The sequence below is a fragment of the Neopelma chrysocephalum genome, unplaced genomic scaffold (assembly GCF_003984885.1).
Source record: "Neopelma chrysocephalum unplaced genomic scaffold, ASM398488v2 Primary Assembly neopelma1_96710, whole genome shotgun sequence".
Lineage (NCBI taxonomy): Eukaryota > Metazoa > Chordata > Aves > Passeriformes > Pipridae > Neopelma > Neopelma chrysocephalum.
In genome coordinates this window covers 1166561-1191108 of record NW_020925354.1, presented here as the reverse complement: position 1 = coordinate 1191108, position 24548 = coordinate 1166561, and the positions used below count along the sequence as shown (strand labels likewise).

Below are 24548 nucleotides of genomic sequence, written 5' to 3'. Positions count from 1 at the left end.
CAGCCCTGAACTTGGTTGCTTATTTCAGGAGGCAACCTAACTCAAAGCATTAATCCATTTATGTCTTGCAACCAAATTTCAAAAGCGTAGGAATGGGTTCCTATGCTGACTGTGGTATGTATAAAGCTCATATATAGAGCTTCAGATACTCATCAATAAAAATATTGCCTGCCTTGTTGTCACATTGCTAAAAATAAACAACACGTTGTTAAAAATAAACAACAGTTTACAGCTACTACAAATTCCTTTATTCCACTAGAAAAGAAAAAAATTTAAAATACTTTTTCTTTGAACCCATTCTGCATTCAAATGCAGTGAATAGCAGTGTCAGTCTTCTTCATTTATCCCTCATTTTTTCAGAAAGTATCATACTCAGTTCACAATTTTTAATTGCTCTGGTCTTCCAGTATTTTCTTTGTTTGCTCTTTCATGTTTTTCTCAGTGAATGGTCAGAACCATGGATCTGGCAGATCTGTCCTTCAGCACAGCTCACCATTTTCAGTGTTAGCTTCTCTTAACCACTCAACAATGCTGGAAATTTGCTCACATGAAGTAAAATAAATCCAAGAAGTGCCTTTAATTTTGAGTGTTGTTGGGTGCAAAGGGTTCTCAGCTCCTTACAGAATAAAATTAGGTTCCAACAGTCATACTCAATCCTTTGAAATGTAAGTGTTCTGTCAGAGATTAATAAATTACCTGCATAGGACTGTAAACTGCAGAAAAAGGTGAAAATCTACTCCTACAAGTATTTAAATACAAATGCAATTGAAAATCATCAAACTCTGAGTGTTGTTCACTCAGAATACAAATAATTCTGTTCCTACCTTTCAATCTAATACATATCAAATGGTGTAATTATCATTACAATTACTAAAAGTATCGCAACCTGGGTGGACATATCTACACACAACCTTCAACAGGGTTTGCTCTCTGTTTATGAAATGGTTGGGTATCAGGTCCTCAACTGAGGTTGCCTCTTACCATCCACCATCTCAGCCCGTCTGGGACCACAAAACCAGATAATAATTTAAGTAGGAAATCTCTTCCCATGTTGATGGTTCCTGCAGCCTCTCTAATACACTCCAATGCTTAGCCACCTGACAGGGAATAATCCTCTCCTTAGGTCCAAGGGGATGTTTGCTGTTGCAGCTCATGACTTCTGTGCCTTGTTTTTCTGTGTGTACTTCAGAGAAGAAACTGTCTCCCCCTTACATGTAACTTCCCTTGCTGTACTGATGAGCACAGAAAACTGAAACCTGACCCATCTTCTTCAGGCTAAACAAGCCCTGTTTCTACAGCCTTCTGTACACCAAGTGTTCCAGTTGTCCCTCTATGTGGTGGCCATCCACTGGATCCTGGTCTGTTGTTGTCATCTGCTGGGATGTCTCACGTAATAAGAAAACCCAATACAGCACGGAAAAGGGGGAAAACAATCTCCTCTCTGGACCCACTTGTAATGTTCTTGATAGGGTGGTCTACTGTATGGCTAAGTTTTTAATCTCACCCATCAACATCCACCTCTTCTCTTTTTATGTTTTCTCCTCTCTTACGTGGCATGGAACAATCTTTCAAGAAGCATGTTGTGAGCATGGGCAGAGATATAAATTCACCATTGCTAAACAGCATCATCTGTAACACTTTTTTCTTTGCACATTTTGCATATATTTTTCAGGTTTCAGATATCCTTTATATCATTCTACAAACACAACTCTCTGTTTCAAAAAATCCAAAGTATTCTCATAAATTACCTCTGGTAAATAAGTGAAAATGTCAATATGTTACTTGCCAGGAATTTTTTATCTCAGTGGACTAAAAGTAATAAACACTAAAGAGTGTTACCAACATTACAACTAAAATCTCTCTACTTCATTCTTTCAGTGAGGGGAATAGTATCTGAAATGATGTAAAACACAAAACAAGAAGAAATAGAAATTTTCTTCCACCCCTTCCCAAAACACTGGATTTAACTTGCATACACAAGGATCTACTGGTCTTCCAGTAACTAAAAGTCAAAACCATTTGTTCTCTGTATTACTGGATTATAATCTATCAGTATAGCACATATTTTAAAAAAATCTTCTTTATTGCTAATATAATAGAAAAATGCAAAAACCAGTGAAATGGGAAATCTGGCTCTCCATCAGGATTTTAGTTTTTTTCTCTGCCAGGTCAGCACTTTTTCAACCATCACATCTCCCTTAAGACTTCTGGAAAATCACTGTTTCTCTATATTGCTGTTTCCCTCAGCAGTTAAATGAAAATAATACTCATGAAACCTGTTGTGATTCTATATTAAATATTTATTAAGTATTTTGATATTCTCAAATGCAAGGTCCTCTATAAGAAGCACATACTGTGGTCATTTTTATCTGTGTATGGTTCTGCTACCAAGTCCACACTGCATATGGAGACATGGAGAGATTTTTAAGTATCATTTATTACAACATACTATACTACTAATATGACTACTACTAAACTATTTCACTTATTTTAAATCACATTGTATCACTAGTATAGGCTAGGGTGGGGTTTTTGTTTGTTTTTAAATTACATTGTGTCTTGCCTCGGATGGGCAACAAAGTCATAATCCCCCCACAGCAGTGGCTGGTGAGATTGCTTTAAATTAACAGGCACTGCTAACAATTACTTGAAAACAGCTTGTCCTGTTAGAGCAATGTAGTGATCCAAACCCTGCAATTTTGTTTTATTTTTTTCACCAAATGTGCTAAGGTTTGACTGATCTATTTATCGAATATCATGGTTAGCTGTACCTCTTGGCCTCTAATCTATATAAGAAAACTGGAGAATAAGCCAACTGCAATTAGAAAACAGTATAAAACAAAGACTGAACATCGATTTCAATGACTGAATTTTCTTCAACATAATTCAAAAGGACAGAGAGGGAATTCGGATTTCATAAGTAACAGCAGCAGGTTTGATACAATTCACTGTGTTCTGTTTTATCTTTGTGGGTAAACTGTTCAGCTGCTTATTTTTGAGGGGAAAGAAAAAAACCAGCACAAAACCCCACCCTTATCCTCCAGTTCTCTAATCACAAAAAATAAATACACTAAAACCGAACAACATTAGATAGCCATGCCTGAAGTTCTTCCCTTAGAAAAGCTATTTTCAGTTCTCCTGCTTCATCAGATGGGACCACTTCACTGCCAAGAGTGTGTGTTCTTGGATGTGGCTGCAGTTCCTGAGGAGGAATTAAGCCTCTTCAGCTGGAAAAACCTGGCTGCAGAAGGAACTATGAGAAGAGACACTGAGTGCTGCCCATCCTTGTTCTGAAATGTTCTGAAATTTTTCTTCTTGTGTTCTTTTCCCCTGTTTGTTTTTGTTTTGTTTTTTTTACTCTAACTGGAATAGTACTCATTTCATACCAAGAGCAGAAGAGCAGCCAAGGACTCCCTCAAGGTGACTACGGACTTGACAATTTCCAGTATTTTCTGTGGAAATAGCACAAATACCAGAATGGAGAAGGATATCCCTAAACAGGAGCTACCCTAATTCTCTACTACATTTCTATTACTCCTGCTCAATAACTGACCTTTCATTTGGGCACAATGTTTTTAAACTCTAGCTTAAGCTTTGCAGACAAAACAACTACGGAAAAGTAAGACTTTTGAGAGTCTCACTCTTTTATTGTTTTCTTTAAAAAAACTGGCTGTGTAGTACTTGTCTCAATCAACTCTTTTTGACCATGTTTCTCCAGAAAGCTTGTATCAGATGTAATAATTAGTATAAAGGGGACTAGAACCCACCAGGATTAGTTTCACTATTCTGCAGACTGTGGGACACAGTGTAAAATTAGTTATGCCAGTGGGCTTCTTCCCTCCAGGGAACCTGTGTGCTGCCATCAGGTAGTGTCTGCACACAGCACCAGAGCTGGTCTGAGTGAGCATAAGTGAGAGACACTTTTATCATAGAGGCTCTTGGTTCTTCATTCCAGGACATCAATTAAAGGAGCGTCTGAAGAGTAACAGCTTGGGAAAGGCCACATCAAGGAAGACCTTCACAGAATCTGTTCCAGAGCTTTGCTATCCTTATTGGCCTCCTCTTAATTTTTCCAGCTCTGCTGCATGTTTTTGGTGTGGGGAGGAGCAGAGCTGGGATGAGCAGTGAGCTGACCTCCTTGGGGACAGACTGTCACAACAGCAAAATCCCATCTCTGAGTCATCATGTTCGCAGCGCATGAATTTATTGTGTCACATTAGGGTTGTATTTTGACTACAAGCCTCATTCTACATTAATCTACACTGACTATCATTTGCTGACTTATTACCCAGGCATTTGCCTTGTAAAGACTTTCTGCGGCTCTTTAGCTGGCCCATCATGGTTTAGTGGGGCATTGTCAAACTTCTTGTTCAAACTTCAATATTCGCCTCCTTTGCAGAATTGCTTATGAACATGTAAAAAGAACAGATCCAGCACAGATCTCACCTCACCGACTCCTGCCCTCTGTTTCCTAGCCCGCCTGTACATGCAAGTACTGCTTCCCTTATACCTCTATGGGATTAGCTTTTCCTTACACAGATGTGAATGGTCTCCCTATTACTATGCTTGCTTTATAAGTATCTACTGTTTTATGTCTGCACACTAATGATAATTCAAGATGAAAACAAATTCCAGTCAACCACAATGAACCAACTAGATTTTCTATACTTTCCTGAACTGATGTACTCCCCAACACTTTGCTGGTTTGGCACACTGTGCCTGCTGGCTTTAAGGAAGAGCTGTGTCCTGGTGTCAGCTGGGATAGAGTTAACTCTCTTCCTAGTAGCTGGTATAGTCCTGTGTTTTGGATTCAGTATGAGAATCACACTGGTGACACAGTGATGTTTTGGCTGTTGCTTTGTAGTGCTTACCTTATGTAAAGGACTTTTCAGACACAACGCTCTGTATCTACCCAAAAATGTAATTTTTTAGGCTTTATAAGTTTTCTGAACATTTTTATTTGCTGATTCTGTATGAAATGTTAAATTAGGTTGGGGACCTCAGAAAATAACAGAAAGAGGAGAGAAACTAATTCAGCAGGAAGACTGAGTCCTAGTGCATGACACAGTTGTGATCCAACACTGTCCTGGAAGCAAGCATTTTAGACTTCTCATACTATTTCATTTTTGAGGATGAAAGAAGGATTTCAGTTTCCACAGGTTTCAACTACACCATTTCAAGTACACCAAAATAATTTGAAATAAAAACAAAAACATACAAATGGAAAAAAAAGTCTCTTACAGTAAGAAACCTCCCACAACACTGGACTGAAATTCCCAATACATATTTCTGTCTCCTCTAGACAGATTTCATTTGCTGTATTTTGTTTTATGAACAACGAACTATTTTAAGCATCTAAATTGCCATATGATTCACACTGATGATAAAAGCCAGCAGAACACATTTGAACTTTGCACACATCTATCTCCTCTTGTTTTTAATGGTTTAGAACAGCCTTAATGTATTTACACAGGTTAGGCAGCTTAAAAGCTGGAACACAGAAAACCTTTGGGCTAAGCTCAACATGACTAAAGTTCACAGTAATGGATGGGGAAAAAAATCAGAACACACTACAAAAAAAAATCTAAACAACTATTTTGCAAACACGTTAAATTGCAGAATTTTTGTTAAGAAAACAACAAAGTAAAATTTTCTCAGTTATTAAAAAAGACTGGTTAATTACAAAATTTTCTTCATTTTTCAAAAGGTAAGTTTGGCAAAAGGGTTAAATATGACTTCTAGAATATGTTCTTACGTATTATGTTTTATGCTTTAAAATAAACCACATTTCTAAAGATCCATCTTCTTCAATACGTTACTTTACAAAGAGAAAGAAAAATGAAATAATTTAGAAACTTCCATTGTACCCATCATTCTATAACTACAATTATAATATGACAAATATCTGTAATTGTATTTCAAGAAATTGAAACCAGAGATTTATCTACTTGGAGATCTATAAAAATGTTTAAAGTGATCCAAATAGCACAAACAAAATATTATAGCAATTCATCAAAAATACAGATAACACCTTAGACAAGCTACCTTGAGGGTGGAAAAACAATTAAAATTCTTCTTTTAAAGCTTCCATATTGATATTTCACTAAGAAAGATACTTTCTAGAATCATTAAAATCTTTTGTAGCTTGAACTGTTTTCTGCCTCATTTAAGCAATTCAATTTAACTGATTCTTAAAATTCTTTAAGACCATGAAAAAATAGTAAAACTTCTATGAAACATGATCTATATACATATGGTTTTTGTAATGTTTTTTCTTCATTAGTAAATTACTCAAGACTAGGAAAACAAGATAATGGGTGTCAGGCAGCTACATGCAGAGATGTTTAATTTGCTACTCTCACTTCCAATATTACAGATTCACAGAATCCATCCACTAGGTTGGAAAAGATGTCGGATATCATCGAGACAAAACTAAGGCCAAACATCACCACATCAACTAGACCAAGGCACTAAGTGCCACATCCAGTATTTCCTCAGACACCTCCAGGGACGGTGACTCCACCACCTCCCTGGGCAGCCCATTTCAATGTCTAATCACCATTTCTGTGAAGAAATTCTTCCTAATGTCCAACCTAAACCTCCCTGGCACAGCCTGAGGCCATGTCCTCTTGTACTGTCACTGGTTGCCTGGGAGAAGAGGCCGACCCTCACCTTTCAGGTGGTTTTAGAGAGCAATAAGGTCTCCTCTGAGCCTCCTCTTCTCCAGGTTAAACACCCCCAGCTCCCTCAGCCCTCCTCATAGGACATGTGCTCCAGATCCTTCACCAGCTTCACTGCCCTTCTCTGAACTCACTCCAGCACCTCAATGTCCTGGTTGAAGTAAATATTATTAGTATTTACATCTATACTGATAGGTAAAGGATTATAGTTGGATGTGAGCTCTCCCAGTTTAAAGCAAAATTGAGGTTTAAGGAAATACAAGCATACAAACAGTATGACAATTTGGTGTACATCACATCTAAAAATCCCACTAAGTATCTAGTCACCTGTAGTTATCTGTAGTATCATAATAAACCATAATAATAATTAAATTTATAATAATAAAATTAAATTCATAATATGTGTAGTCTCCATTTATCCAGACTTAAAAAAACCCTTCAAAACAAAAAAAAGTAAGGAAAGCAAGGGAACAACCTAATAAATTATGCAAAGTCACACAGTTAGGGGATCCCTAAAGCCCATGCTCCTGTGACACCTGCAGCTCATTCTTTATTTGGAAAGGACCTTCTGGTGCTAAAGGTGCTCACACACAACACAAAAGTGCTAGACAAGAACAAGTTGTTGTCTTAAAAGATGCTATAATTAAAATTTATATTAATTCAGTCAGTATTTGAGCATGCAGACGGAATTGGCAGGTTAGACTGTTTTGAAGGAAGGGAGGGAGCCAAGCATTGCACTCACTTAGTGCCAAATTCACAGTCCAAAGCAAATATGCAGCTCAGTCAGTGACAATGTAGCCTTTTCCACAACATGTCATCAATATGTTTCAATGTGCTTCACACAGATCTGCTTTGAAAGGCCAATGGTACACTGAGAGAAGGCCTTGCTCTGCTGATAGTCTAATAGAGAAACAGTTACATTTCTTGACCTTACTGGTTCTCTAACTCCGCAAGAGCCAAGCAAGAAGTTTGGCTTTAGTAGCAGATCTAAAAGCTTTCAGAAATTAAGCAGCTTAAAAATAAGTCAAATTTAACCTGTCAGAGAGTGTATCTAGAACTGATGTGAGCACCTGCTTGCACAAGTACCTTTCACAAGCATCTGCCAGTTAGCAGAAACCATGGACCAGTGACAGTGCTTTCTCCTGTCCCAGCAGAGACACCTTGGTCACTACCTGACACCAAGGACATCTGGGTCACTTACAGCTTTCCCAACTTCAGTCATCTCAGCTGAAATTTTCCAAGTCAGATGTACGTATCACAACACAAATATTTTAGAAAACTTCCCACAGGACAATGCAATTTTTTCTGACTACAAAAAAGGGGGGAAATGGGTTCGTAATTCAAAATAAAATACTTTCTTCTTTGAAATGCTCCAGAATTTCCATTTTTATGTTTGGATCACATTATTCTGTGGGAAGAAAGGCTGTGGGGTGACATGGGCAACAACTAAAGAAAGAAAAGTGAAAATAATTTTTTAGGACTGGTTGTGCCTTTCTGTTGGCTCTGAGCACACCACTGAACTGAAGGAACACCAAGTGGCACTAAGGGCATCTCAGCACTGGAGCAGCCCCACAGACACAATGTTCCAGGTGCTGCTGATGTTTCCAGAATCCTTAACATGAAAGGCAACCTTTCATAATTCAACTTGACCATGCTACACTAGGGAAGAAACACACACGCACTAATGTGCATATGCTGACACACAGATGGAACAGTATGTCTGAACACAAGCTCCATTCAGATATAAAAGTGTGGGTGGCCATTTCAGAGTTTCCCATGGCAACAATTAGTTATGGGCCCACACTAGCACAAGTCCTTGCTTGTTGAAGAAAAGCATAGTTTCTGCAAGTATGCAGATTTATGCAGAAAACAAATACTCACTGGAGGACACTTCAGTGCTTTCTCTGCTTGCGGGTGGTGTCCCTTACCTCCTGACAAGCACACAGCCACCTTTCCCTGCCTTGGTGGAGGAGACAGCCTGCCAGCTCTATGAGCACTGGAAGAGGAAATACAATTTTCTATCATTTTGCTCTGCACAATAAATGCAATGCTGTTGACAGAGGATTTTGCACAACCTCAGCAATTTCATCACCATAATATCTGATCAAACCGATTAAGGAGTTCATCCTTCAAGTGCCTTCTCACTTTACAGCTAGGGAGCTGGGATACAGATATTAATCAATTTTCCAAGGACACTGAGGAATTTCTGTGGCACAGCCAGATGCTGAAATCTTGTTTCAGACCAATGTCATTATTACAGAACTACTACTCTTCCTGCAGTTACGGGGATTTTGCCTTCTTTAGAACAAGTAAGTGGCTTTGGAACCTCACCCATTCCTGTCAACATGTCTCAGCCTTGTTTGAAAGGCTCAGGTTATTGCCACTCCTTTGGCTTTCTGCTGAGACCCATGACAGGTATATCTGCTATTGACAATTCGGGTAAATGGGGCATGTTATGAAAATGGTAATTTCACATCAATCATGTGAGAACCACTTAAAAATAGTTAAAAACCCCAACAAAGTAACAACCCCCCCATCTCACTCACACCTTAGCACTGAAATAAACACCTAAGAACTCAGGACAGCTCCGCATATCCCATAGACTGGGCTGCAAGGATTTGAGTATGTCAGCTCTGAACTTCCCAGGGACACATCCATCCTGTAGTCATCTCAAATACAGAAAAGATTCCTTATTTAAGATCTAGGCCTTGCCCTGATTAGAAGGAAGCAAGTTTCAGTTTTATGCATTTTTGTAAAAATCACACCTTTCTAACATGCTACATTTAAATGCTACAGTGCCTTACCAACCAGGAAATGCTGTGATACTTCCCACATATATAAGAAGTCAGGGGCAACTTACCTCTAGTAAAGATATGATGGATTCAAGGCTTTTCTAAAAGTAATTTGTCAGAAGACTACAGCAGCTTTCATAAGCTACAATGGAATGCATGATGGGATTCCCACAAGCAAGTAGGACAGCACAGAGAGACCACTTCACTTTAGATCCAGGAGTCCTGCTAATGTAAGCCATATATTATTTTTATCAGTCCCCAGTTCCATTCTTAAAGAGGGCAAAGAGCCACATACTAAGTCTAATATTCTGTTTTCCTTTAGTTGGGAAAAGCAATGCTGTTTCTAGAAAGCCAGTGCTTACATATAGGTACCTTGGGATTACTGGAAATGTTAATTGTATTTTACACATCTTTGCAAGTTGCTGAGACATGAACTGACATGGCCATAACGCATTTCTTGAGGGATTTTAAGGGGATATAATGAAATTAAATAGCAAGGCTTTAACTGTTGACACATCTCTAAACTAGAATAAAATAGAGCCTCATTTGCTTAAGAAAAGAATGTGCTTTTTGGTTTAACAAATTGGAAGAAAAAATGTGTTGAATTCCAGTGGTAACAAGCTCTCATAACTGAAAAACAGCATTTAACAATAATTTACGATCATGTCTTCTGTTATAATGCTGGACAACACCAGACCAAACGCTGACTCTGATAGATGTAATCCTTGCACAGTCTTTGCTGTAACTAGAACTGTTACTTAAGACTATTAGTTAGATAAACTGGTGTAGTAGAATGCCAGCCCTACTGTACTGCGGGGATAAGATTGTTATTTTGAGATGGTCAGAAGTTCTGGAAAGAAACCCTCACCTCCTGCAGAACACTAACTGGAAGCTGTCACTCACTTATCACAACAAAACATTCACAAGATTGCACCGCAACAAACATGCCAGATTCTGTAATGCATGTTCCTCCTGGTCAAAAACAAATGTTTCTTGACTTAAGGACGAAAGAAAGGACAACTCAGAGAAAAATCTACTTTAAACTATGAACAGTGTTCGCAGTCTTGGAAAAGTAATAAACATAACAGCAGCTGGGTGTTTTGGGCAATGACATGAAATTCTGATGGTTTTGTCTCTGTTACATCTCTTAACATGAAGTCTCTGTAAGGAGGGCTCTTGCAATAGGATTGCAAGTATTTTTGTAGATAAGGATGGAACTCTACTTAACTGGCTTGGCCAGGAATGAGAGGTTAAACAGACTCAGCTGTGACAGCTGCATAGCCTGAAGAGCTCTCGGCGCATTGTTTCAAGAGTGAACTCTTGCCTTCTACCTCTGTGAAGTATGGCAAGACTTTAATTTTTCTGTTTCACTTCTACAGCTCCCTATTTTGCAAATGCTATGGAATCAGAAAGGAGAGATGAAAAATTATTGATCTCACACCCATTTCAGTACTTGTGGAGCTGCCCTAGATGCTGCTTTTTTTATCTCTGAAGTGGCTTGATAGATCTTCACAGCATGAAGAGCTAAGCTCTGGAGCTAGGTGGAGAAATACTTGGATAGCAGGGAAATTTCAGACAAGGCAGTTACAGTCAGAGCTAACTCAATTAGTCAGCAAGACCAAACATCCCCTACAAATTCACTGAAAAATACACTGGAGAACAAAACAGTTCACTAGAAAATAAATTATGTTGTTCATGTACACATTATGTACATGTTTATGCCAGCATTTCTTCTCATTTTTCTCCAGTGTTTTACATCTCCTTTTTAATAAACCACTCATATTTCCTTTGCCCTATGAAATAAATGGACTTAATTAAGTTGTGGAGAATAATCAGACCAGTGACTTATACTTCCAAACACCTCACTGGGATGAACCCCAAATATCAACACATAGACTATGACAGAAAATACTTCTGTGTTATGCTTCACCCTCAAACATTTCTGGTGTAGAAGCCCTCTAAAATAGACACCAAGAACTTGAAAAGGCATTTCTTTTCCTTGCCAAACCATGAACCACTAATAATTTCCATTCCTTTAATAAATACTTTCAACTTCCAGAAAAACACTTCACTGCAAGAAATGATCAACCCATACAAGTGGATTAAAACAGATGGTTTGAATTAAAACCTATACAACAGTAACTATAGTTGACATCAGCATTTTCATTGGAGTAATTATATTGACTATTAACTATTTTATCATTACAGCAAATAATAAATAGACCACGTTAACAGTTATAGTTATTACCTACATTTGCTTCCCTAACACTTGCAATTTCCTGTTCGAAGTCAAATTATCCCATTATTCTTTGTTCTGCGTTTCAGTGATAAAGTGACCAAACACAAATTCACTGGGCATAATGACATTATTTTAATTCTACAAGTTCTTGTTGAAGATTTCATATTTATTAAACATTATCTGTTTTTCCTGTTTCACTGTAGGCATGGGTGGCAAACACTAAGTGTCTTTTAAAAGTAACATGACACATGGTGTTTGCCCATCAGGCACATAATCGTTCTGTTTATTTTGTCTTTACAAACTGAAAAACAAAGGGGTCTAGCAGATAGGGATTCAAGGATAAACTCTTGATCCAAGTGAGTTTTCAAATTTGCTTCTTACATTTCTGTGCCAGCCCTAAAGCCAAGACTATACATTTCTAGAAGGGTAAAAAACAAATAAAATCCCATACCAAATACAAGATAAACATTTCCTTTCAGCATGTTTCTCTGAATATGCTCAGGGTAACAGCTTGGGACTGACCACAGAAGACACACTTCTTGGTCTGGGTGAATCTTTCATAATTCCCAAGGGAGACCTCACTCCATCATTCCATCAGTGTAGTGCCAGGCATTTGTACACACAGCTGCAGGGCTCCAGCAGCCCCCACTCACATCCTCCTCCTTCATTCCCCTGGCACCATACAGAACTGCACTGGTTTTCATCCTGTCCTGCCACAGAGCTCTCCTAACAGAAGAGATCTTGATTTAATTTCTGCCTGTACAGTTTGTAGAAGGAAGATATCCTTGGATGTATCTGTTTTGGGAGATGATAATTTGTTCCCTTCCCCCCCCTTCTGATTAATTTTTTAATCCATACAAGTTCTTCCATTTTATTCCCTGGCATTATTTTAAGAAACCTTTGCTACGGTGCTGTATCAAAGACTCACAAAATCCACACTGCAGGGACTGAACAACTTGAGTGTGTTGAAACGTTTTTTTTTTTGAGTCAGTAGACACAGTCTTGTGAAAGAAACATGACTTCCACAGACTCCTAAGTGTATTTATCAATGTATTTACCAACATATGTTATTTTCAAGTTTCTTCCAACTTGCTTTGCCCAAACTTTCAGATATGCAATTTCCTTGAGTTCTTCCTCATAACTGGTGTCAGGCCTGCTACATCCCACTCCTTTGCTGCCAAGGCTGATACAATACAAATCCCAGCTACACAATGTATAACCATTTCCTGTTGCATTGTTTGAAACTCCCAGGAAAATCTCCATGACCAGCTAATGAGAAAAATATGAGACTGGCATTTTGCATGGCTCTTCAGAAAAGTCTTTATCAAGATTTAATTATCTGTAAAAAAAAATTCTGTATTTCTAGAAAAAGAGAGTCTTCACTGCATTATGCAAGAAGATTTCAAAATCCCTACCAGGGTGACAATTTTTTAGATGTTCTGTAGAAAACTAACCAGTGCTGTTACTACTTAATTTTACAGCATGCTTCTACAAAGGACAGAGATGGCAAAGTAGAGAAATCTCTATCTTGTTAAGTAGTGGGACTCATTCCAGATTCAGAAGCTAGAGAGTCCTTACTGATAGTTTGCAGCTCTGCCTCTCACCTACTGCATCATTCTTCCATAGTTCATTCTGGGCATCTCTCCAGTAGCACAGAAGGGAAACGGACTATGCCAAGTATTTTTATTCCCCAAGGGGAACCTTGACAAGAGACTTGTTGTGGAGGGTCACACAAAGACCAAGCTCGCCAACAGTATCTCAGTCTTGTTCCTCTTTCCATCCTCAGAAGTACATAATCATCTGAGTACCAGTACCCACGTGAGTTGAGTGGGTGAGTTGCCAAGGTTGGAAACAGGCAACCAGGGGAGTCTCTGGACCAAGAATTCCTCAAGGCTGGACCTTGGCACCCTTCAGATGGTGGCTTCAGTTCCTGAACTATCCAGCTATGCTGGAAGTTCTGCTGCAACCCTGAAAACATCTGGTTCTGCTGCAGGTGGTGACCAGTTCAAAGCTTTCAGAGTCCCTCTGTGTAACTCAAAAATGGCATCTTGTGAACTCCTATCCTAAAACGTTTCTCTTCCACTTCTGATCCCTTGGAACAGCTGGAGAGAACACCAAGTTGTCCCAAAATATTGCTGAGATGTACACAATGCTTCCTTCCTTTATACTGGTAGGAACTAGGTCTGTTCAATGACAGCTCTCCAACTTCCAGTCACACTTTAACTCGTCTTCCAGTCCGATCCCCACTGTCACTTTCAAAGAGCACAGCATGAAAAGAGAAGGTGCAACACTGCAACATTGCAAAGAGTCTCCTGGTTCTAAAAATCTCTTGTATTTTAAATCAGGCAGTGCAAGTTACTGCACAATTACTGCATCGTTTAAATAGATGATAAAGTTAACCCTTTTCATGGCCATTTAATTCTGTGCTATGAATATAAAGCAACTAGGAGTTCTTTTTCTTTTTCCGGTTACAGATGGGTGGTATGGAAAGCAATTTGCTCTGTGTGTACTTCACTGTATGAAATGATAACTCATGTAATACGCTTTTATAATATAGATTAATGTTTATTTGCTTGAGCTAGTTTTCCTTCCCCTGCTGCAGAATCAGTTAATATTAACTGCGCCCCTGGTGCAGAATCAGTTAATATTAACTGCAGTGATTTGGCTAGTGCAGTACACAGTGTTTCACTAATTCACAGGAAACACACAACTACATTTAAAATACAAACTGAAGTGAAAGTGAAAACTATAACCAGAAATTTGCTCACTTGTTAGCTTCTTAGATAGTGGTAACAAACTGCTATGCATGGTTTTGCATCATTTCCATCATCCGATCTTCCTCGTTAAATATACAGACCTAATTGCATGTGTGGGCAAAAGTTCATGTTTCAAACTGGCCTCACTCCCCCAAAAGCAAGCCACAAGTGGCCACCATCAGCCAGCAGTTCCGGGTGCAGCTCAGTCCTGGTAAAGAAGGAGCAGTTCTGGTTCACAGGAGGACCACTGTGTGTGGGAGTGGCTTGGCTGCAGGCTGTAAGCTCGCTTGGGAGAGCAAAGATGTACGCTGGGATCACATGGTTTGCTGCTGAGAGAGAAAAAGACTAATCTCTCCTTCTGGCTACAGCAGGCACTAACTACTGATGAATAGCTAATTCTTGCAAATTGCCTCAAAACCCAGAAATCAGAGGACAGCAAATCAGCAAGTTTGTGTTTAAAAGAGAAGAAAATACGAAGGCAATAAAAGAGCAATGAAGGGAATACACACAATAGCAGGAATATTAAAGATAACAGAGAGAACTGGATGGGGAAACTATGGCATGTACCTTATTTTGCAGGGTGTCTCACTGAAGCTGATTGTCCATGAAGTGTTTTTGGCAGGCTTGCGGGTGAAGATATTCAAAGGCCTGAAAATTCTTCTGTAAATGCTGGAGTCACAGATATGGTTTAGAGAAAAAGACAAAGGAGAAAAGTCTCTGCACCCAGGTTAGCCTTTAAACCAGTGGGTCTACTCACTTAAAAGATTAAACACAGACATTTAGGGACACAGCTTCAGGCCTGAAATACCTGAAAATGTTTTTATTTTCTGAGTTTTCTTAAAAAATATAACCCTGTCTACAATTAATTTTCAGCATATGTTTTCCACTCTTAGAAATTCCAAATCCTTTTCTGTTAAAATACAGACAGACAAAGTGAAATCCTTTCTTTTCCATGAAAGAGCATAGATACTGCAATATTGGCTCAGACAAATGGCTTATCTGAAATATATACTACTGGCTAGGAAGTAAAGAAGAGCAGTAAAAGTAACTCAGAAGTGCACTTCCTTGGCCTTCCCTCGGAATTTTCTACTAGTCATCAAAGCCATACCTAATCCCAATGGAAAGTGATGATGGAAATACTATTTTGCTCTCTGCCAAAATGAATCTTCTCTCCAGCCGAAATGGCTTAGCCAGATTGCAGTGGTATAACTTATGCTGTGCCAAGTTTTCTGATTCTGGCTCTTGGAATGTCTCTGTAGCAATTTCTTCTACATAACGGAACATATTTCTTGCTCAGAAACACTTAAACTTCTGGAAATAGGGCAATTATTCTAAAGGTTTTGTGCGCAGGTGGAAGTTTTAAACATGCATTCTCGACAGTTCTGCCCCCTCCCACGTAAACCAGGATGCACTAAGATGATAATGGTTTTGAACTTTTTGGGTTTTACTGCCAGCTCTGCTTGGACTTATGTTCCACACCTAGTGCATACGATTGAGAAAGTAGGCAACACAGAGAAAGGCATAGCAAAGATGCACAAATTACAAGAATTAAGAAGAGAAAATGTCCACCATGAACGAATGACTACCAACCGTATTATGGCACTACTATTTACCAAGAGGAGGCAAGAAAGTTTGCAGCTTAAGCTAAGGAAGATTCTGCCCTTTAGCCTCTTCTTAACAAGACTAGAATAGTTAATACATGCAAATTATGCCTAGTCTTTCTGATTATCATTAAAAAGAAAAGAATACCTGAGAAATGGCTCGTCATTGCACTGTCTGAAATCTATAAAATTTGAGTTTACAGCCAAGACTCCACACACCTAATGGTCTTTTTTTCCTGAATATTTCAAGCCAAGCAATGAGGTCCCTGGTACCTCCTGACTCCATGAACTGATGGACAAATTTCCCTCTCCTTGAAGAGAACACGCTGTCATTCAAAGGCACCTTTCGGCTTATTCAGATTCTAATAATTCATTCACATGTCACAGAAGACTTCAGTCTGCTACTTAACTTCATGGTGACAGCAAGAATCCAGCTTTCCTGTCAATCCAATGAGAAGACCCCCTCACCCTCGCAGTAGCAGAAGACCTACAGCATGTGGCTGAGTAGTGGCTGTAACACTACCCAGAAGAAAGCATACAGAATCATGCATTTTCAGACAAAGCAACTGTAAGAATGAGGCTCAGTTCAAAATGAAGACACTTAAGTTTAGTTCTCTTTATGCCAAGGAGGGCAAAATCCAGTTGCCTAAACATCTGTAGCTATCTCAGACTGCCTAGGATACTCTGCCTGCCTTCTAGCTTCTACTTAAAAAGGCACAGATGTGCTATCTGCAAGTTTATTTAGATTTTTGAGTACCTAGAGGATATGCCTATGATGAATCCTATCCTTAGGTGTCCAAGCTCCCAACAGTCAATGGAGAGTTAGTCCATGGAAAATAATCCATGGAACAAAGAACAGCTGATGGAGTTGATTTAATTGCCTGAAAACAGATGCTCGGGTACATATAAGATGCCTGGCCTTAAGGCTTTTATAAAGCTCTTTAAGCTTCTGGCTATTCCAGAATGATGCAGATGTCCTGCATCTCCCCTGTTATCCTTGCCAAGACATCTGCTCAGGAGTGTCTTTAATGACATTGAAGTCCTATGCATGGGTTACGGATTCACTTTCCAGCTCTGTAATTGGAGCACTGATACACAGTGCACACATATATTTAGATGGTTTAATATGAATATGTAATGCACACAAAACATGAAAGTACAACAACAGACACTAGCATAACAAAAGGACATTTTGATGGAAATAAAAATTAGATCTGATATATCTCAGAACAGAAAATAATTAGTTCTATTTCTTACATAAAAGTTAGAATATTTGAGCATCACAGATTCATAAAATAATTTTAAAAAGTTGTGATGGGAAAACATAAATATAAAATAAAATTTAAAATCAGATTAAATGAATGATAAATTCAAGCTTGTAGCTCTTTAAATTGTCATTGTAAAAAAGCATTTCACTCAAAATTATTTTTATTGTGCTATCATTAAATATGAATGTCTCTCAAAACCTGTTTCAGAGGATGAATTAACAAAGCTGTAACAGTCTGGAATGAACTTTGATCTACCATAAAAAATGATAAAAGGCATTTCCCACTTCTTTTCATTGGGAAGAAATTAATTTTGGAACTGCTTGAGGTTATGTATCATTTTATTAACTGTGACTAATTCCCAGTTTATTCCTCTATGTCCTTATGTGACCTACACTCCTCAGTTGTAGAAAAGGAACAAGTAGGCAACATTACAACATTTACTTTGCTTCCTAAACATATCGCAGTCTGTGTCTGAAGCAATTCCCCTCCACCACTTCTGATGTCAGCAGGTATAGCAAACCAAAATACCCCTGTGAATTATGGATATGTATTTGAAACATCACAGGTACATTAATGTAAAATCTCAAACACAATTTATGTTTATATACACAAATATAAGCTTTTATTTTTTCATGAATGACAATTAATTTTGCACAGATGTAGATGATCTATTTATGAAGCAGCACTCTTTCTTGTTCATGTACCTAATGAATTAGATTAAACTAAAGTGTCGGAATCACACAATTCCCCATCTTCAAAGCAACCTGAAGTCTTAGAAGCCTAATTCTGCTGATTTAACAAAAAGCTGTGAAAATGGGTCTTGTGCTTTCCAATCCTGAAGGCACAAAACCTATTTACCTGTGGTAATTACACACCTATTAGAAATTAGTTCCTATTATTGTGGCCTTTACATTTTCTTCCTACCACTGTCTCTGTTCTGCCCTTGTCATTGTACATCAGGCATCTTGAGGATATGGACAGCATGTGGGTCAGCATCCCTGGTAGAAAGCCTGGCTGCAAATGCTCAGCTCTGAATTACCGTCAAAGACCTGCCTGGTCACATTCAGCATCACCCTCACAGACAGTGGGCACCCCTGTCACTTCATGCTAGCTGCAGTCTCAGTTTAAGGAGCCAGAAATCCAACCTCTTTGCAAGAGGAGAGCATGAAAAACAAGCTAAATAAAGGGAAAGCTTTCAGCAGAACTGGGCACCAGCCTGGAGACAGCAAATAGGTGATTAAATGTCCAGTATCTAGTCTCAAATGTTATGCAGTTGCCTGGCCAACTGCTGGCCTCACACCCTCGATCCCACAAGGAGGAAACACGTATGGGATTTCACCCTGTGTCAAGGATGGATCCAATCCCATGACACAGAGCCAGCTTGAAGCACAGGCTCTTGTAAGGCTGAAACTAAGCTTTATTTACTTTCAAGACACAAAAGCCTCCCATGTACAACTCTATATTATACTGGTTCTGTAACAGACTGAAATACAACTACTGAAGTGAATTCTTTAGAGAACCATGTCACCACAGATCCAGTCCCCCTGGCAGTGAATCAGATACGGTACAGGTATGGAAGACATTTAAGTTTATAGGAAGGCCTCGGCAAGACTGTGCTGGGTAGAGCTCCGTAAGATTGTCAGGATTCATCACCTGAGTGTAGCTGGATGCTCACAACGACTTTTGCAGGTATGAGCACATTCACACGGACAAAAAAAAAGAACGAAACATCTAACGAACAGTTCTCATCTAATACTCTGTCCTAAATCATGCAAGAATAGCAAATGGGTGCTCTTTCGTGCTGTTATCTCAAATATTCCTGTTCAACTTATACTTTCTTGTCTGACATTCTCAGCTGAGCACGTGCCCTACTCAGAATAAATGTGTTACAGCATTAGAAGCAAGTTAGTCATTAGAAATCACCAAACGAAGCTCTATCCCCTTCACACATACAATGCTTTAATAATGCAACAAATCAGGACATATATATTTAGTGCTATACCTTGCACTTAAGCACAGAAACAATAAAAATGTTCTTAATTTTTTGGTTCTGAAGGTAATCTCATGGAAGCTACTATTTTATCAGTATAGGCAAAGTCACACAAAGATGACGCTGGGGTCAAGTTTTGTTTATAACAGATTTTTACTGCACATCTGGACCACAGCTCATCTGCCAAGGATCATAAAATCCTCATATGCCCTTAAAACTTGGGAGAGAAATCAGTTGGTTCAGAAGACTGCACTGGGGCAGGGATTATTTTTTCTATTGGGTGAATCTATTGTAAAATGCAGACACAGTGGGGGAAAGAATCAAATCAGGACACATTTATTTTTGTTCTACTGACCATTCTGTAGTGGCAATGAACAAAAGCTGGTATATGTATCATATCTGGTAACACCTAAAGAAAAAGCCTTAACTAGCAAGGGAGGAGACAGTCTTATAGATTCTCTTCCTGATAACACAGAGGACAAGCACCAGAGCCACACACATAGAAGTAAATAAACAGAAACTTATGTTTTCTCTCTCCAAACCTGTTTGTTAATAAACAAAATGAATTTTATGGAAGAATCACCTGAGAACTGATCATCTGAGTTTTAATTATTTTTTATTTCGGCTTAATGTCTCCTTTAACATCGAAGTAACACCCCTGATGTCTCTCCAGTGCTCCTGCAAATATAGATATCTACAATTTTGAAGTATGCAACTCCAAAAAAATACAGAACTGTATCAGAACAAAGGAGGATGGTTACACCTTTAAACTGTAGAACAGTTGTGACTACAGGCAACTATGCCATAGCCCTTTGGTTTAGTACCATATTTCAAAGCTAACAGTAGAAAGGCTAATGAAACATGGCTTGCAACTCTGGAAGTGTTTAATTTGCATTCAGTAACATGCGAGTATGGAGCCAAATTTAAAAAGAAGAAATGGAGAGATGTCAGAAATTCTCATTGAAAATCGTACCAGTTTATTTGCAGTTTGCTGTGGAAGCTGTTTTCATCCCATTTTTAAAAAAATTACTCATCAAACTGCTGTCTCTGACTTGTTCTGCTAACACGGATTTTGGCTAAGGAGTCAGGAAGGGCACCTGCCTACAGAGCCATCTGGCTGCAGCTGCTCTTGTAGCTCTGGAAGAAGCAGTGACACATTTGCATACAATTAGTTATTATGGAAAACTGTTACTGTCTTTGTTCTGAAGACCTGAACAGGACAGAGACAACCAGGTTAGGTTGCACTTCTTTACATAACTGGATCATAACAAGCGTAGGCAGATCAGTCTTACACAACACGAAAGTTCCACTGGAGTTTATGGGAATTTTTGTTAAATAAGTTAAAGACTAGTCCAGCTGGCTTGTTGAAGGTACATGTATTTTTTAAATCCCTTTTATAACCTCTACTCAAGAATTTGTAAGTGTATTTCTTATGAAACTTGTTCATATTGGCCAGAGATCCAAAGTGTACAGTCTTTAAATGCTTCCTCTGTTATCTCCAAATCGTAGAATCATAGAATCAGCTGGGTTGGAAGGGACCTCCAAGATCATCAAGTCCAACTCTTGATCCACTACCACTGCGGTTGCTAGACTATGGTGCTAAGTGTCACATCCAGTCTCTTCTTAAAAACCTCCAGGGACGGAGAATCCACTACTTCCCTGGGCAGCCCATTCCAATGCCTGATTACCCTCTCTGTAAAGAAATTCTTTCTAACATCCAACCTAAACCTCCCTTGGCACAACTTGGGACCATGCCCTCGTCTTGCTGATAGTTGTCTGGGAAAAGAGACCAACCCCCACCTGGCTACAACCTCCTTTCAGGGAGTTGTACAGAGTGATGAGGTCTCTCCTGAGCCTCCTCTTCTCCAGGCTGAACAACCACAGCTCCTTCAGCCTCTCCTCATAGGACTTGTGTTCCAGTCCCTTCACCAGCCTTGTTGCTCTCCTCTGGACCTGCTGCAGCACCTCAATATCCTTCCTGAAGTGAGGGGCCCAGAACTGGACACAGTACTCCACGTGTGGCCTCACCAGCGCTGAGGACAGGAGAAGAATCACTTCCTTGGACCTGCTGGCCACACTGTTCCTGATCCAGGCCAGGATGCCATTGGCCTTCTTGGCCAGCTGGGCACACTGCTGGCTCATGTTCAGCTTCCTGTCAATCCAGACTCCCAGGTCCCTTTCTGCCTGGCTGCTCTCCAGCCACTCTGTGCCCAGCCTGTAGCGCTGCATGGGGTTGTTGAGCCAAAGTCCTATACTTAAAATATGAATATACTATAAGACTTGTTAAAGAAAAAAACCCCACTAGTTCATATAAGAAAATGAAACCCCATATAATTATTTCATAACTTCAATACCTGAGCAAAGAAAATCCAGGTATCTAACACTAACAATGATCCAGCCTGCTTACACATCAAAAACTGTCTATGAAATTCACCTTCATTCTGCAACGTTTCAATTTCATCCACTACATTTACAAAAGATTAACTGATGAATTTTTCACATTTCACATTATGTACCCGCATTACTGTAATCAAGAAAGCTGCACAGTCATGAACTATTGAACATAAAAATACTGTTTATATAAAATTATATATATGTGTACACACACAAAGGTATGGAAAGGTATCATAAAACTTACCATCACTTGTAGAAAGTGAGTCATTTGCACAGATCAGTGCCAAAGTAAACAGCAAATGCCAAAGATCCATACTTCTAATTCTGTAATAACAAAAGACAGTGAAAGAGTTTCTTTATAAACAAATATTACTTACATGATATGACATTTAAACTATTATCTAGTTTTATTGAATTTCTGATTGGATTTAAACCATAAGTATATTTAGTTTATGTTTTATTGTCTCATAAAGTAGTACATCATCTTGCAGTCTAGGACAGAGAGTAAATACTATATTTACAAGACAACTAGCTTATGCATTTCCAGTTCATTTAATATTGAGAGAGGAAAAAACCAAGTATTGTCAATCTCTAGACTGCTTCCAGGAAGTGGCCACATGGGGATGGATCCCAATGACTAGCACAGGTTAAACGTGAAAGTAGGAAAAGAACTGTACTCCTTCAGGAAACAAACATGTGATGATCCCCTTTCCAGTTAATACAGCTATTAATACAGCTGTGAAGCTGTGAAGCTGTATTCATCTTCCCCTGACAAGTACAACCCTTCTCAAGTCTACAGCTACATGCATCAAAGCTGAGAGAAGTGATGCAGTTCCACAGGCCAGCTCCCACACCAGAAATGGCTGTTAGCAGAAAAGCACCCTCTTTGTACCTATGGCCACTGCCCATGGCAGGCAGCACACCAGGAGCAGAGAGGGCAGCAGCAGTTGTGGGGCTCCAAGAATGAGAGTAACCTGGGCTAATTCTCTGATCTGTTCCTTACTGGCACCCTGCACAACCACAAGCACCTGTCTCAGTGCCCCTGCTCAGCCACTGCTCTTGGGGGGCTGCCCTGGAGACTGACTCACTTTTACCTGTGTCATTTCTGAGAGAGAACCTTCTGATGGAGACCTGAGCACATCCACTAAAGCCTTTACAACCTCCAAGCATTCAAACCCTTAAAATCCTAGATAAACCAGCAAGCCTTTACAGCTTCTCCCAAAAGCACACTCCTCCTTTTACCTAATTCACCTGTGCCACACGCACATATCCTACAATCCCATCACACAATCCTATTTTGAGGCACTACTTTGCTCTTGCCATTAGCACCAAAATCTGGTGACAGCAATGAAGGGCAGAAGCTGGTGTGTGCTGGACTTGCAGACAGTGCAGCCTACTGCACAGAATTGTACCTTGCTCCCAAAACCCCATGAGGTGTCCACAGATAGTATGGGGAAAGCATACATACTATGGTTATGACCCGACCATTTACAATCATAGACATTATCAGAGATGCTGCAACACAGATGCTAAAATGAGGACTGATGCTGAAACAAGTTAGGAAACAGTTTTTTGTTCTGTGGCACAAAACTACTAAGATACATTGACACCCCTATTCAGTGAGACAGCAGAGAGAGAGAGAGAATACTAGCTCCACTTTCACATTTGACTGTAAATCCATATGACAGACCTTGATTCTGCGTTGGACTGTTTTCAATTAGAGATTTGCTTTCTTTATCTAAAAGGAGATTAAATCACAAGTGTCCAAACAACATGTAACAATCTCTAAGTGAGTGTTACCAATTAACAACTCATGCTATCAAATCTCTGTGTCAAAAACTAGTCAGTTTCCTAGTAGAGTTAGCAAAGTTTGAATTAGGTTAAAAACTGTAAAATGCAAGGATGCAGAGTACGTAAAACATGGTAATGCTGAATTTTTAAAAAGTAATTTCCTCAATTTTCTTACCCTAAGAGAATAGAATGAATAACACCACAGAAATCAAAACCATTACGAACTCCAGATTTCTCATTCATGCTGTTCAGTACAAAACTTGAAAATCAGAAGGTATTTCACACATCCTCATTAATGCAACTGCTTAATAATTCTCATGTTTCAGGCTCGGCATAGGAGGCATTTATTCAAACTGCTCTAGACTAAGCCAGACCTGCAAAGGCAAACCAGGAGATGCTCCCCACTGCACCCACATCAGGACAAGTATGCCCAGCAGCACTACTCAGGCAAACTTGGGCCAGCCTAAGTAAGTGTGGGCCAGCTACATGGAGAGAGAAACTGGAGAAGCTCTGTGGACTGACCAGGCAGGGACTAGCAGGGCCTTCCCCTGGCCAAGCAGACACGGGTCTCTCCAAAGGTGACTCCTCTGTTCTCAGTGGACAGGGAGGAAAGAAGGGGTACAGAAATGCACTAGTGAGGATTCAGGGCTCTGTGGGAGTGAGGCAGCCTGGGGAGCAGGACCAGGAGCAGTGACAGCTGCAGCTGCTGGAGTGCACAGAGCTGGGAAAAAGTGCATAAAGTAAATCACAGGCCAAAAATCCTCCTCTCAGAGAGAAGATCCACTGGCACAGCATGAGGTTCATCTGAGATCAGCTACATTTTCAGCTAGCTCAACTGGTCCTCCTGCTTCATCTGTATTCTTGTTTAAAGGATCCTTATTGTCTCTTTTTCATAAATCTTCTACAAAAATGGGTCTCTGTATTTGCCAATTCCTCTCTTATTACACAATTTATTCACTGTCAAACAGTCTTCCCCCTCCCCCTCAGCCCTTCCACCTTCTCCCTGAAGTTTTGTGTTCTCTTTCACAGGCCTGAGC

General features: G+C 39.4%; 1 protein-coding gene across 5 annotated transcripts in view; it reads right to left on the bottom strand.

Annotated features, from left to right (window-relative positions):
• Positions 1 to 24548, bottom strand: part of GHR (growth hormone receptor) — a 164917-nt gene that overhangs the window by 48006 nt on the left and 92363 nt on the right. For 4 of the 5 annotated variants that reach the window (XM_027709245.1, XM_027709240.1, XM_027709242.1 and 1 more), the window contains one exon: positions 21965 to 22044. In XM_027709245.1, the coding sequence (XP_027565046.1) occupies positions 21965 to 22034 (70 nt within the window). In that variant the 5' untranslated portion in view covers positions 22035 to 22044. Of the gene's footprint in view, positions 1 to 15034; positions 15137 to 21964; positions 22045 to 24548 lie in introns of those variants that run through there. The other variant, XM_027709246.1, reaches the window with a different exon arrangement.